Below are 14161 nucleotides of genomic sequence, written 5' to 3'. Positions count from 1 at the left end.
TGTAGATAAATTACGACCTGGATAAAGCATGGCACACATGGAGGCTGTAACTTTACCTGTTCAGTATAGTGTCGAGCCGCCACCCACGTCAGCTTCTCTTTACTGTAAAACTGGTGCTTCACCTCGAAGAAGGCCAGTCTGTGGGACACAAACATGACGAATGTCAAACAGAAAGTTTTACTGTGACAGACTCAGCAAACAGCCGTCCCCTACTTTACGGCCCTCAGCGCATCTCTCTAATGCCGCCGCAGCAGCGGCGAGAGTCTCACTTGAAGATGATGTCGTCGACGTCGGTCAGCGTGGCCCCGATGCTTTTCAGCAGCAGGTTCAGAGACTGAATGGCTTCCGTCTCCTCAACCAAGTCATCACCGCTGGAGCCCAGAGACAGACTGAGATGGAGCTGAAACAAACACACGAACACCAAGATGGAAACACAACCTTGACCCAGTGACGACACTGGGCTTATTTTGAATCCAAACATTCATCTGGTTGACTTAACGATTTAAGCCGTTTTTAAATATAAGTGAAAAGGAGAGCTCAGACTGTGCGTCTTCACCTTGATGGGTGAGATGTGGAAGTATTCGAAGTAGCTGAGACCAGATGCGTCAGTCCGCGACGCCTCCATCAGCTCGGCCTGCAGGCCCTGCAGATCTTGCTCTATCAGCCCAGACTGAAACACAGACACACCTCAAACGCATGAACCCTCTGTGTGTGGTTCATGTTGGCACTTTTCACATGTTAGAAGCAGCTCTACCTTCTCGCTGTCGGCCTGGGGGTCTGCAGCAGGAGTGAACAGAGCCAAAATGGCTCCCAGGAAACCCTGATCGATCTTTACTGCCATCTCCTGGACCAAAGCCATGAAATACCTGGAGAACACAGACAAGCTCAAGACAAGCTGACAATCTTTTCCTTAATCCCATCTCTGTGCTTACCTCTCAAAAACAAGTAAGTGTGGCTTTTTCCACACACGAAGGATTTGGACTTCAGCAGGGTTGTGGTTTTAAACACCCTGCAGGTCTTTAGGTGAACTGGTTCTTACTCACTTGAACTGCATGACGTTGCTGTGCTGGTTGAACCTGGTGATGATGGACACGTCAATGAAGGGCTTTGGCTCTGTGGAGACAGAGAGCGGAGTTAAAGACGCTCGGCTCACCGTGAGAACGGTCAGATCAAGAGTTTGATCGAAGCTATGAAGAAGTTAATAAAAAGACTCCACCTGTGTCCAGAGCGATGGACTTTGGAGGAAGAACTGGATTGAAGACGATGGGGAAGATGGCACCTGGAAGCTGATTGTCCACCTGGACACAGAATGATGCCAGTCATACAAGAGTGTGTATTTCTGTGCAGGTGTGTATGCATCGTGGTGTGTGAGTGTTTACCTGCAGCCAGTGCAGCTGAGCTCTCAAGCTGCGCTGATGCACCGACTGCTTGAACTCCACTTGGATCCCAGACAGGAAGTTCCTCCTCACTTGGCAGGAAAACGGCTGACGCATCATCATGGTGGCCCCACTGAGGTTCACCTGAGAGCCAGTGACATCACAGCTTCCCTCTCAGCTCAGTGGACAATTGAAATTTAAATTGTGTGTGTATTTTTTGGGGGGTGGGCGTGTTTCAGGTGCACGTTGACCTCTCACCTCCAGGTTCTCCAGTCTGATCCAGCTGCCGGCGGACTTCCCACTCAGCTGATTCTGGTAGGCTTTCTCCAGCAGGCTGATGTTCTTGTTATTGAACGGCTTCCAGCGATTCTTCGGCTTCATTTCCCAAACAACACCTGAGCTGTGATACAAACACACATGTAACGCTGTAACACGCTTGTGATTATGTGTTGATGTTGCTCCAAGCGGTGTGCTAGGAAGCAAGATTCAGTGGGTATGATCGTCTCCAGTGGGAGCTGGTCTGCACAAACAGACGTGTGCAGGAGCAGCAGCTCTACTTAGAGCTCCTCTAAAGTGCAGCCTCTCTATGTGGGAAGCTCATTTCACCCACTCATATCTGTAACCTTCTTCTTTCGGTCACTACCCAGACCTCCTGACCACAGGTGAGGGTTGAATGTATATTGACTGATAAAGAAGTTCTCTTTTCACCACAACAGTCCAGTACAATGGACACATTACTGGCCTTCTCCATCTGTCAATCTCACGCTCCACTTTCCTGTCACCTATTACCAGGATTGTAAGGATATCTGAACTCCTGTGTTTGGGTCAACAGCTATCCCAGTCCAGAGGGAGCAATCCACCGCTTAACATCTGCAAATAATTTAAACCCTATATAAACAGCTCTAAGGTGCAGCGGTAAAAAGAGAGCTGAACCTAAAAGTGTAGATAAAAATATACTGGCTAGTCCTGCTTGTTATTCCTACTCTCACCTATGTTCATAAGCTGTAACTGGTCACAGAAAGCAGAAGCTGACGAGAACAGGCAGCAGAATTCAGCTTCCTCCCAATGGGCGAGGAGCTCAGTTATTTAGGAGAGGCTAAAAGTAGCTATTTCTTCACCAACAGTGCTACTTTAGTCAGCTGGGAGTGGTTCAGGCAGCTGACTAGCAGGCCTCCTGGATGCCTCCAAGGTGAGGTGTGTCCAGGCATATCCAGCTGGGAGGTGACCCTGGGACAGACCCGGGACACGCTGGAGTTATTACGCCTCTCTAAGGACTCAGTAACGCTTCATTATCCCCTCAGAACAGCTGGAGGAGGCTGTGGAGAGGGAGGTCTGGGCATGCTTTCTCTGTCACCCAGATCTGGATAAATAGCAGGAAACTTGCAGCTGTTACATTGTGAATAAAACCAAAACAAAAAAGTAGAAGATTTTTTCTGCATATCTTGGTTGCATTTTGCTCCTCTGGACCTAAATGAGATGGCACTCATCTAGCCCATTTTTAAGGAAGAAGAGTCCATTTACAATCTCTTCTTTATGAGAACACAGACTGATTTTAAGATAAAAATGTGTTAGTCAAGAAAGCAAATAGCTAATCTCACACTGTAGACGAAGCCTGGAAATGTGACCTTGCTTTGCTGTAAACTGCTCTGGTAATGTGATAGTGTTTACCTGGTGATGCCAATGTACGCGATCTCCTGCCGCTTGCTGTTGTTGATCAGCGACAATCCAAGGTTTTGCAACAAAACTTTTACTTCCTGATCGGACTGTTCAAGCTCCTCAGCCTGACGAGCCTTTGTCACCACTCCAACGTCCTCAGTAAATATCAGCACGCGCTGGCGTCCGTCCAGGAAGGAAGCCCAGTGGATCTGAGACTGGCTGTCGTAGGAAAACTGACCAAAATCATCCTAAATGAACACAGACAGACTGTAAAGAAACTGATGTTTGTATCCTGGGTTTCATGAAGTTTGTGGGAAGCAAACACAAGGAGCATATTGTTATTGCTATATCCTCCAGTTTGACTGTAATAGTACCATAACTAAAGATATTCAATAGGATGTGAAAATAGCAACGGAGACGCTAAAAGTCATCAGGAATATGTGTACAGAGGGGATCTACATCAGTAAAAGAAGCCTCAGTTCCCCAGACTTCTCTACAATCAGATGTCTTGTAGCCAGAGTGGTTGCCTCCTGATGGCCAGAAAATCAAGGTAATAATTAATTAATAATTAAGGTTGTAAAAGCAACTAAATGTAAACGAAAAACAAAACATTTTGGTTACATAAAATTAAATTAAAAACTAGACTTTAAAAAAATTTAAACCAAGAAATGATTTTGCGAACTTGGCAAATTAAAATAAAAATATTATTTTTTTCCTAGTTTGAGCTTCTATTACGTTTTTAGTTGTCTGCCGAAAAATTTATTTGCCTGATGAAGGATTGATGTATTGAGATTCTGGATGTCTGTCTTGGCTCTGACGTGTGTTCTCCAAACAATCATAATTACAACAACAAGAACAACAACAACACTGAAACTAATAAAAATGAAACTACAACTAAACATTTTCAAACAATAAAAACTAAACTGGAACGAGAAACTCAATCTGAAAATCAACTAAACTAGACTGAATTAAAAACAAAAAGCTAAAATGAAATAAACTAATTAGAAAATACAAACTCATTGTTTAGATCATAAATCTACACTAATCTTTAATATAAAGTAATTGATCATTTTTCTCAGTACAACAGCAGTGGCTGAAATAAATGGTTTTTCTGGTTCCTCAGGGTTCCAATTTTTGGTCCTTGACATTTTCAGGTTTGTTACATTAGATTTCTTCGGTCACAACAAACTGAAAAATTATTTTTCAGAGGATGAGGTTCAGCTGTTACAAAGACACAAAGGCATAGTAATATCTGGCCCTTCCACTATTAATCAATCAGAGAGTTTCTGCTGTTTTCTGTGGGAAATCTTTTGATATGCGTTTCATCAAACCTCAATAGCAACTAAACAAAGCTCGACCTCCAGAATTGTCTCACCATGACACACAACAGTGTCTTCTTACAAAAAAAATGCAGATACGAGATTGTGTGTGAGTCTGACCTTCAGCAGATCCAGCTCTCCTGAATGATCCCGGCATTCCCAACGAAGCATGCGGACTCCTGTTGGGTCGTCCCACGCAAACCGTCGAGTCTCGCTGGGTTTCAACGCATGAAAGACGGATGAGCCGCTGAAAAGAAATGGCAAGTAGCTGGGTTTCCACCAAGGTGTTTCACAAAGAGAAAATTAACTGAAATACAAATTTGTCAGGGAACTGACATGGAGTGACAACCAGAAACACAGAAAACAGGCAAAAAAAGCCTTTAAGAGCTTTTTTTGTGGCCAAAAACCTGGAGCACCTCCAAGAATGCAGAAGTTAAGACAGAGTGAACCGTGTCAGATGAAAAAGTTACAGCTTTTAAACTCTGATAGGCTATAAAATAACATATATGTAGTAGTGTGTTGACCTCTGACCTCTGTTTATAGCTGATGGTAGCCCAGGGCGTGTGGTTAACCAGCAGGGCAGGAGCTGCTCCTTCATAATAATCACTGAAGCTGATGACGGTGGAGTGATCGGAGAGGTTGACGTCCACGATGATCCCACCGCACTGAAACATACACGCATTTAAAAATCTCCAAAATGTACTAAACTGTGAGAGTTCGACCGATGTGTCTGGTCTAATGCACACTAACCATTTCCATTTTTAGCAGGGTGCCGTTGTCCTGTTTATTGAAGAAGAAGGATTGGGAGGTGGATTCAGACCCGACAACACGGACACACAACTTTCCCGAGCCATTCTCCGGCCACAGAGGGAGACACTGCGCCACAACAATCGAATTATGAGAATTATAGTAACATAAGGAGTTTGGCAGTGACAATAAGGAAGACAGGTCCCTACAGCCTGTCTGTTCTAAAACTAGAAATTCATTCACCTCGGTGGAAGAGATGTAGTGCCACTTGGTTTGGCTGCTGACTTCTCCCACTTCTAGTTCATAAGACGACTTGTTGACCAGAGTGTAGAAAGGACTCATGGTGACGATCCTGGTTAGTTTAAAACTGCTCATCTGAATACTAACACCCACCTGCACACAGAGACAAGAAGCATGAAACTAGATCAGCTCACAGCTGATGATCATTTTAATCAACCCAGGAGAAGAATGTGACACATTCAAAAGCTCCACAACCAGCCTGGTCTAATCCTCAGAAAGACAAAACAGGTTAAACAGTTTGATTAAAAGAGAAAAAGAGTTACCAAGAAGTCCATGTGGTTGGCGGGACAGCGAACGCAGCCATAACTTCCCACTGTGTCCAGAGAGAACCCGTCAGACCAGGAACTGGTGGAGACGCAAAGCTGGAGCTGATACAAAACATCAATGTGCAATAAATAAACATTTTACATGTTACAGAAAATGTCTGGCTTTGTTTTTATCGTCAAAAAAATAAAAATAAAAATAAAAGAGTTAAAAAGGAAGCAGTGATCAGAAAATAGAGGTCTGACCAGATCTAAATATACAGGAATAAAAAAAACGTACCTGGAAGCTTATAAAGCATACAGGCTCGGATTGTGAAAACTTTGAACGACTTGTTTAAAGTCTAAAGAAGAAAGGCTGGACATGTGTGTCCAGGTGTTTCTCACCTTGCACTTGCTGAACATGTTTTTCTTCTTGAAGGAGAACAGGATGATGTCTCTGTAGTCGGCCGGGTGCTTGACGGAGATGTCCTCGGCTTTGTACTGGAGCACTCGAGACGTTTTGTTGATGATCCAGTACGGACTGAAGAGCGACAGCAGCAGGCGGCTCGCCGTCCTCGTCGCATGGACGTTAATGTCCACAGTCATGTTTATGTCCGAGTCGCAGGTGAGACATATGACCAGGAACTCGGGCATTTCCTTTTCAATCCGAATGTGTCCGTGCCAGTCGCGTCCTTGATACCTCATCAGCACCAGCGACACGATCTCGCCTGAGACACGAGCGTTCAGGAGGTCTGACGTGCTGCCTTCACGGAGCTCGCAGCTGTCTACTGAGCTCTGGGGATGCAACACGCCAGGTCCGATCAGGTTATTTTAGATCAGGTTAGTTTTCATTGGCTTATAAAATAATAAAACATTTCTAACAAACAGATGTGAATATCTGCAAAGACTCTTTATTATTGCATTGCTAAACCTTGATGGAGCTGTTAGGGTTACCTCCATCATGTAGCGAATGGTGTATGGCAGCAGGTTGCGTAGGGTAGCCATAGGATGGAGGTGGATGACATAGGCGGGGTCCCAGTCCTCCTCTCCACAGCTGGTGATGTGTCGCAGGTCATCGGGGACGGCCAAAGTGCTGACCATGAGCGGCAGCAGGCTGCTTTCGGATGCGGGACACTGAAGCATCGACCCCACCTCTGAGCTACAGTGCACCTGCTCCTTCCAGGATATGCAGGTGGAAGATGGCGCGTACTGACCTGTCAGCTCTCCTGCTGGCTGCAAAAACAGCTGAGATCTGGAGGAAAGAGGAAGTAAAGACTCTCACCACCTCCGGAAGTTATGACGAGGCACCTGGAGCTGCTCAGATCCACAGGAACTCACAACAGCACCCAGAGAGTTTCAGGGACAAGATTGCACTTAAAGTGTCACAAATTCAGTTTGGAAAAAAGGATCTGCAACCAGAAGCTCGCCCATGTTGGCAAACCCTAAATTTGTAGATGTTCAGAGCAGCAGAGGATGTCTTTTATTGAGACAATCATCAAATCCACAAAGACTATGACTATACTAACAAACAGTCTCTCGAACACCTGAAGAAGGTGGTGTGATTCTACCTGTAAGTTTCTAAGGTGACATGAAACTCCGTCTTGGGTTCGGCCTGTCCAATAACCTGCAGAGCTCTGGTTTGTGGAGAGTACTTGAGGATGGTGAATGGCACTGAGAAGTGATTCTTTATCTAAAAACACAAACAAAAGTTGCCTCTAAATAAACCTGTCCTGCTTTTCTAATCACAATATCGGCTTTATTTAGAGCGTCTGTGGTTCAGACCTGCAGCGGCGAGCGAACCGTGATGACCTTGTTGCCTTCGTTGGCGTCAATCTGCAACAGCACAGATATGGCCTCCTGCAGATTCGGGCCGCGGATGTTGTAGAGGCGTCGACCCGGTTTGTCCACAGGGATGTTGGCGATCTCGCTGTATCCTGAGGGCACTGTATGGGGAGAGAAATAACACATCTCCAATCGCAAGCTTAGCATAAGACAACACGCAGCACCAACAGAGAACGAGTGGGAACGTCTGACCGATGGTGAGGTTGAACAGGCAGCTCTCTTGCCGCTGGAGAGCTGAAAGTTTGCCTCTGGATGTTGGTTCGAACATTGAGTGCTCCAGTTCCATGTTCTGATCCACCGGCAACTCGTGGAGCTTTCCCTGCCCCGCAGATCCCACCAGTCTCAAGTTAGCACTGTGCTCCACAATGAAGGGAATTCCCAGAGAGTTTCTAATAGTGAATGGCGCCTTCTCCTTCAGAGAGTAATCAAAGGTGGAAGTCGTTCCCTCCGAGAACGCCTGATCAAAACACAGCAAAGGAAAAGGGCACTCAGTGATTCAACGAATTAACACTTTTTCAAAAAGTCAATTAGAAGTGATATTATAGCATCAGTCAGACACAAACTGAAGCTGTTCTGTACCTTGGCGAGGTTTTGGAAAACGTTGAGGCAGCACTTGGAGATGGTGACATTCATGGTGTCTTTGGAGCAGATGTTAACGACAGTGCGAGGTTCAGGAAGGAATATGAAGTCATCTCCGTGAACAGGGCTTTTGTCATGGATTGGGTTGTTCTTCATCTGCAGGAGCAAAAACAGCATCACTAAGTTCATCAGCCTCATTCCACCTTTAAATGGCAGATTACAGACGTGCCGTTAAACTCTTACACCTGTAATATTAAGGTCGGTCTATTCCAAGAAAAAAAAAGAAAAAAGAAAAAGAAAGGGTGGGGGGGGGGGGGGTTGGAAATGAGCCACTTGGATGTTTTATATGAGGAACACAAAAATGTCTTTGACATAAAACTATTCACAGACAAAACACTTCAGGGAATTGCTTTGCTGTGGGACATTCACTGGAGTGGGACATTGTGTAGCTGTCATAATAATCACACAAAGTTCATTAAGAGCAAGCTTCGCTGCTAGCAGCTTTACCTCGAACTCCAGGTTCCACCTTCGTCTGCCGCCGTCGACTCGTTCCAGCAGAGGCTCCCACACCGCGTGGGTCTCATTAAAGTAATTCACCTGGGAACAGATGACACACTTGGTTTTTTTTCACTGAGCACAGCAGCTGCGATAACTCAGCTGTCAGAGAGATTTTTGTCTTTCTGGAATATATCAGCCTATCCCTTCCAGTCGCGTCAACACCTTCGGTGGTAGGATGAACACATGAATAATGTTCTTAAATACTCCTCAGCTAAAACTAAAGTTAGGAAAAAAAAACCAAACTAAAGTTAGGAGCCTTGAATATATGACACGAGTTTCAGGATCAGGTCTGAATCCAGGTTGAGTTCTTACTTCAAGCGTCATATCAGCTCTCAGCTGTGGCAGCGAAGACCAGTTTTTGGCTGAACCATTGAAGGAGGACTCGGCCAGCAGCAGAGGGACTGTTCGATGACCCAAACCGGACTCCAGAGTCACCTGTACAACCTGAGGGCCAACAACAGCTCGTCAAAAAGAAGCAAACCTTCTTTAAAGTTTTACAATGAATGTTCTGCGAGGACGCTGTGGTACCTTGACTTCGACGCCAAAGCTCTCCCCTTCATTTCGTCCGTCCGGTTCTCTGAAGCTCTCGGTGACCTCGGTGGCCTGGTCCACTCCCAGGAACCAGTAGTTACAGTTGTAGATGTTCATGACCGACCACAGGTCACTGACATCGGGCTTCGATGCCTCGCACTGTTGATCCTTCTGCTTTGCCGTCATGGCGGCTGTTATCGTTGTCACTGTGTTGAGGATGAACGGTGAAATCTGCAGATGAAAGACACACTGGTGATGAGTTCACTGACAGTCGGGAAATCACCGCGAGTCCAGAGAAGCAACACAGAGTCTCCAACATCTGTCAGTGTGATTTCTAAATCCATAAATAAATACCTTAATTATGATTTCCTCCACTGTCACGGAGCCCCTCAGTGGCTGATTGGGGTGAGCTTTGGTTTCCAAGGTGACCGAACAAGGTCTCAGTACCTTTTGGATAGAGCCAGACTGATACCTTTAATCACGTTTGTTCATCTCTCATTACTTACAAGACCACTAACACATCACATTTTCTTCCCCTACAGTAAGACACTTTTTCAGTTAATCTGTTACTCGACTCATATTTTTAAGGGTAATGCAGTAAAAATGGTTTTACTCCCAGTCGTTTACTACCCAAAACGCTGTGGGTTTAAATGTGTCTGACATATCAAAAAACACAAAGCAGAACTGATATAACAGTGAGTGAAAGGTTCTCTCTGAAGAATCTACAGACTGCAAAAAACAAGCACACTCTTACGGTGGTGACAGCCTTGTCCTCTTTGTTTTGGATGAAGGGGCAGGCGAGGACCTTCAGCTCCCTCAGGCTGGCTCTCATGTTCTGTGTGCCGTCCTCCTCGGCCTGTAGCGTGAAGTCGCACTGAAATGAGGCCACGAGAGCTGGGGCGTCGGCCTTCATCAGGTTGGCCACGAACACCACCTCTGGGTCCACCACCACTGCTCGAAGTCGAGTCTTCACTGTGGAGGCTGCAGAGAGAAAACAGTCTTGTGATGGTTTTTCTTTTTTTGTTTCCGTTCTCGCTTTGTGATTCTGAATGGTCGTCTTTAGCTTGACTGAGAAGCTCTGAATACTTGGAAACATCAATTTTACAGTTTTATACAGTAGATATACTCAATCCCCCCCGCCTCTCCGGTTGGGGTCTGGTGTCCCGATCTTACCAGTCTTGGGGTCGGCTCGTGGTTCAGTGGTCTGTCTCAGCTGCAGTCTGTCGCTCGGTGCAGAGGTGGCGGGCGGAGCCGAACTCTGCGGCAGAGCCTGCAGGAAGAAATCTCCGACGGCCATCAGAAACTCCACGCTTGCACAGAGATAGAGCTTCTGCAGAATGGCCACCACCTCCCGTTCTGCTGCGCTCTGCCGGTACGTCACGTCGATCGTGACCCCTGAGCTCTCTTCGTCTCTCTGCCTCACCATCCTGCAGCAAGTTAACACAATGTGTGATCACTGACCGAAAACTCTCATCTAAACCACTTTGGTAGCAAAAAACTAAACTGCTTTCCATATGGATCATATTCACTGTGCAGTGTGATCTGACTGTTTCTTCTTCTTCTCTGAAAAACAACTACAGACTATTTGATGAACTCCATCAGTGATTGATCACGTCATCAACAAAACAGTCAGACAGACAGAAAGCAGAGATCATTTGACTTACCGCGAGGTGACCCTCTCCATGCCGGTCCTCAGGTCGTCCAGTGTGCAGGCAGTCAGCACCGTGCTCACCTCCATGCTGCCATTATTTAGGATCTTCCCTGAAGTTTTTAGCAAGTGTAGGGCAAATTCTCCCAGTCTGAGGTCCTGCTGGTTCTGGAGATCTGAGGACTGGGAACAGGGACAACAGTCAGGAAGAATAACTAACACTTACTTGCTTACTCCAACCACTGGACGAATAGCGTCCCCCAGATATCAGTTTCTTTTCACGTCCTTGTTGTTTCTAACTGACCTGTTTGGGGTCGAGGTACAGAACCAGACCAAGAGACTCGATGTTGAAGTTAAACTTGACAGTCTCCAAAGTTTCATCGTCCTCTTCACTGTGGCTCACAGTCATCTTTCCAGAACCACCTGAGCAATCAGGACAAAGATCACATCAACAAAACGGCAAGAAAGCTTAAAGTGGATCTATTACACTCATTAACAATATTTTTATTCTTGGACTTTCGAGCAGCCTAGCTTGATTTAGGGTTCAAAATAATCCTGGTCTATCTTATATCAGATACATGTCAGCGCTTTGAGTACTCCGGGAGAGTAGAGAAGCGCTATATAAGAATCAGTCCATTTACCATGTCATCAGTCAGACACAGAAACCAGACAAATATCAGGGTTCAACTCTGGATGAGTGAAGATCTGAACATAAACTCAATCGGACCTGTCGGGGTGGCTCCAGCTGCTCGGACCTGCAGACTGGTCTCCTGCCGGGCTGCGGCGGGCTCCGGGCTTCCGGCCTCTCCCAGATTCTCCATCAGGATCCTGAGCACCACCTTCAGGTCGTCTTGACTGAGCTTCACCTGCACAGACGCATCAGTCACTACTCAGTCTGTCTACAGCTGTGACTAGAATGAGGCTACAGCTAAAGGCTGCTAGCCTAGCCTAAACCTGCGTCCTTATTGGAGGTGTCTACGCAGACTACAGACCACAACAAACAAACTGCATCCAGCTTCCAAGTAAAAGACGAGACCAGCAACAATATAACTCTACAGAGAGGCCTGTCCTCAGGGGAAACTGTACCTTTGGTGGTTTACTTGTCGACTGGTTGTAAAAACAAGAATAAAATCATTAGTGGAATTTCTGACACATTTTATTCTATTGAGGAAGATTATTACATACGTCTTAAAACACCAACCATACTGTACAGCTACTCTGTTTTTATATCGTCTTGTAATCTGGGAAAGATTTTTGGTTACAAGTTTAATAATGTAACAAGCATACATGTTAACTTCCTCTTCCTCCTACCTTCATGGGTTTCAGATCTCCATCGATCTCCACAGCAGCCATCTTCTTGTACCAGGAAGCTGCCAGGTTTCTCTTGATGTTCAGGTGCAGGTTGACCGGTTCAAGCAGCTCTCTGCTAGGTTGGTTTGAGTCAGGCTCTAAGCAGGTCCTGGGCCACAACAGGAAAGACTCAATGTGCTTACAGGAGAAACGAATCAAAGTCTGCATATAAAAACAAAAGCTTCCCCTTCAAAGCTTTCTGCTTCTGCACCTTTTTTTCAAGCATGACCATAATATCCTTGGAATTCCTGATCTGACTACTTGCACATGCAGTTTCATCCTTTTTCTCAGATTGACCAGCAAATTTCACTGTTTTAACACAAAGGAGAGGCGCCAAGATTCAGGTGGCCAGATTGGGTCTTCCTTCCTGCACGTCTGTGGAGGTTCTCAGTCATTAAAGGTCACGGTAGTCTTAGGAGCTTAAAAAGACATTGAAACCTCTCGCGTCTTATCCAAGAGGTTTCCTGCAGCTTTAAAACTTTTAAAAACTGAAGAAGCTTCTTGGTGGGCAGGGATAGCTCAGTAGGTAAAGCGGTTGCCCCATGATCGGAAGGTCAGGGGTTCGAATCCCCTGAACGGCTACCCTGAGGTACCCTTGAGCAAGGTACCATCCCCACACGCTGCTCCCCGGGCGCTGCACTGGTGGCTGCCCACTGCTTCACTGAGTGAATGGGTTAAATGCAGAGAAGAATTTCCCCACGGGGATCAATAAAAGTGTACATTATATTATATATTACATTATATTACATTATATTAAACAGACTTAAAGAAGTCCAGTTGCATCTTTTTACGCTCCTGAGACTTCCTTTAAGGTCCTATTCTAAGAACATCATTACTGACATTAAGGATTTCAGTCTTCAGGTTCTTTCATTTCACTTTGTAAAATCTTAATCAACACCATTAACATTTCTGACTGTGGATCAAGTCTGTGAGGCTTTGTTTCACTGACCTGGAGAGTTTCACCTTCGTCAGCTGGACGTCCATATTGTCGATGACGGCTGGCAGCGGACATCCTGTGACATCCAGCAGAGAGAAGCTGTTCCCAACAGTAATCAGACCCAGGTCCACCTCCAGAGCGTTGTTGGAGGTGGAGGACTGTGGTATGATGATGACTGGGGCCTTAAGGTTGATGTCCATGGACAGACGGAAGCTCTTCTGGGCGAAGTCACGTACGCTGGACGCGGCCTTCTCCGCTGCCTGAGCCGTCGCGGCGCTCAGAGCTTCTTTAGCGGTCTGGAAGTTGTTGGTGAAATTCTGCAAGAAAATTAAAAAAAAAAAAAAAAGAGAGTTTTCTTCAGTCCAGTAGTGACTATTTCATGCACTCTTAGGTGTTTTAAAAACCACTGGATCCAGGTTTCTTTTTGCATTTCTTCTCATTGGCAAAAATTAAAAAGAATAAAAGAAAACTCACAACATTAATACTGAGAAAGAAAAACAAATCAAACTGGGAGGAGGGAACACAAATAACAAACCAGTGCAGGTTTAGCTGCTCGGGTCAAACTAAAAACAGTTCTACAAACTAACTTTCAATCATCACGTGTGACTCACCAGCAGGGACATGAAGAACCTGTGCAGGTAAACCACCTGGATGCAGCCCACGTTTAACTTCACTTTGCCGTCAGTTTTGGAGGTGTCGGCGTAGCCCGCGCCCTCTGTGGCGTTAGGGGTCAGACTCACGCTGAAGCTGAACACCTCGTTACCCACGATGGAGATGGCCTGAAGCATAGTCGGAGGGAAACCGTTAGCTCACACAAGAACACAAACACAAGAGGGCAGGACGATCTAAAGCAGTCCCGGGGTATCAGGGTCTGAAGACGTTATCAGTTTTGACACAATGGAGTGAAGCATTCTTATATAAGACAACTTACTGACCTTCTTGTGGAAGCTTTTGGGATCAACGTTTAGAACAATGAAGTCTCGCATGCCGCCTGATATATGAGTCTGAGGTCCTTGCATCAGCAGCGAGCCATTAATACCTGAGGTACACAGCAGGCGTGTTACATCAGGTTTGGT

The 14161-nt window shown here is 45.7% G+C and overlaps 1 protein-coding gene across 7 annotated transcripts in view; it reads right to left on the bottom strand.

Moving 5' to 3' along the window:
* vps13c (vacuolar protein sorting 13 homolog C) overlaps positions 1 to 14161 on the bottom strand; it is a 54217-nt gene that overhangs the window by 18259 nt on the left and 21797 nt on the right. For 4 of the 7 annotated variants that reach the window (XM_086299845.1, XM_086300158.1, XM_086300003.1 and 1 more), the window contains 33 exons: positions 14021 to 14124; positions 13697 to 13864; positions 13098 to 13402; positions 12110 to 12257; positions 11526 to 11664; positions 11103 to 11221; positions 10815 to 10981; positions 10324 to 10577; positions 9905 to 10131; positions 9505 to 9597; positions 9148 to 9381; positions 8932 to 9063; positions 8569 to 8658; positions 8062 to 8217; positions 7675 to 7939; positions 7423 to 7583; positions 7209 to 7330; positions 6595 to 6892; positions 6046 to 6435; positions 5662 to 5766; positions 5342 to 5491; positions 5102 to 5227; positions 4883 to 5016; positions 4472 to 4598; positions 3045 to 3280; positions 1635 to 1776; positions 1380 to 1520; positions 1217 to 1298; positions 1044 to 1113; positions 755 to 866; positions 557 to 670; positions 270 to 400; positions 57 to 138 (listed from right to left, as the gene is read on the bottom strand). In XM_086299845.1, coding sequence (XP_086155971.1) covers positions 57 to 138; positions 270 to 400; positions 557 to 670; positions 755 to 866; positions 1044 to 1113; positions 1217 to 1298; positions 1380 to 1520; positions 1635 to 1776; positions 3045 to 3280; positions 4472 to 4598; positions 4883 to 5016; positions 5102 to 5227; positions 5342 to 5491; positions 5662 to 5766; positions 6046 to 6435; positions 6595 to 6892; positions 7209 to 7330; positions 7423 to 7583; positions 7675 to 7939; positions 8062 to 8217; positions 8569 to 8658; positions 8932 to 9063; positions 9148 to 9381; positions 9505 to 9597; positions 9905 to 10131; positions 10324 to 10577; positions 10815 to 10981; positions 11103 to 11221; positions 11526 to 11664; positions 12110 to 12257; positions 13098 to 13402; positions 13697 to 13864; positions 14021 to 14124 — 5324 coding nt within the window. Of the gene's footprint in view, positions 1 to 56; positions 139 to 269; positions 401 to 556; positions 671 to 754; positions 867 to 1043; positions 1114 to 1216; positions 1299 to 1379; positions 1521 to 1634; positions 1777 to 3044; positions 3281 to 4471; positions 4599 to 4882; positions 5017 to 5101; positions 5228 to 5341; positions 5492 to 5661; positions 5767 to 6045; positions 6436 to 6594; positions 6893 to 7208; positions 7331 to 7422; positions 7584 to 7674; positions 7940 to 8061; positions 8218 to 8568; positions 8659 to 8931; positions 9064 to 9147; positions 9382 to 9504; positions 9598 to 9904; positions 10132 to 10323; positions 10578 to 10814; positions 10982 to 11102; positions 11222 to 11525; positions 11665 to 11884; positions 11906 to 12109; positions 12258 to 13097; positions 13403 to 13696; positions 13865 to 14020; positions 14125 to 14161 lie in introns of all 7 variants that reach the window. The other 3 variants (XM_086299757.1, XM_086299927.1, XM_086300086.1) reach the window with 1 other exon arrangement.

This window comes from Aulonocara sp. 'chitande type north' Nkhata Bay, linkage group LG1 (genome assembly GCF_057382095.1).
Source record: "Aulonocara sp. 'chitande type north' Nkhata Bay isolate Kocher_YH1m ecotype deep benthic linkage group LG1, A_spYH_male_GT1.1, whole genome shotgun sequence".
In the NCBI taxonomy this organism is placed as follows: domain Eukaryota; kingdom Metazoa; phylum Chordata; class Actinopteri; order Cichliformes; family Cichlidae; genus Aulonocara; species Aulonocara sp. 'chitande type north' Nkhata Bay.
The sequence above is the reverse complement of the archived record's forward strand: the minus strand, read 5'-3'. Positions and strand labels throughout refer to the sequence as shown.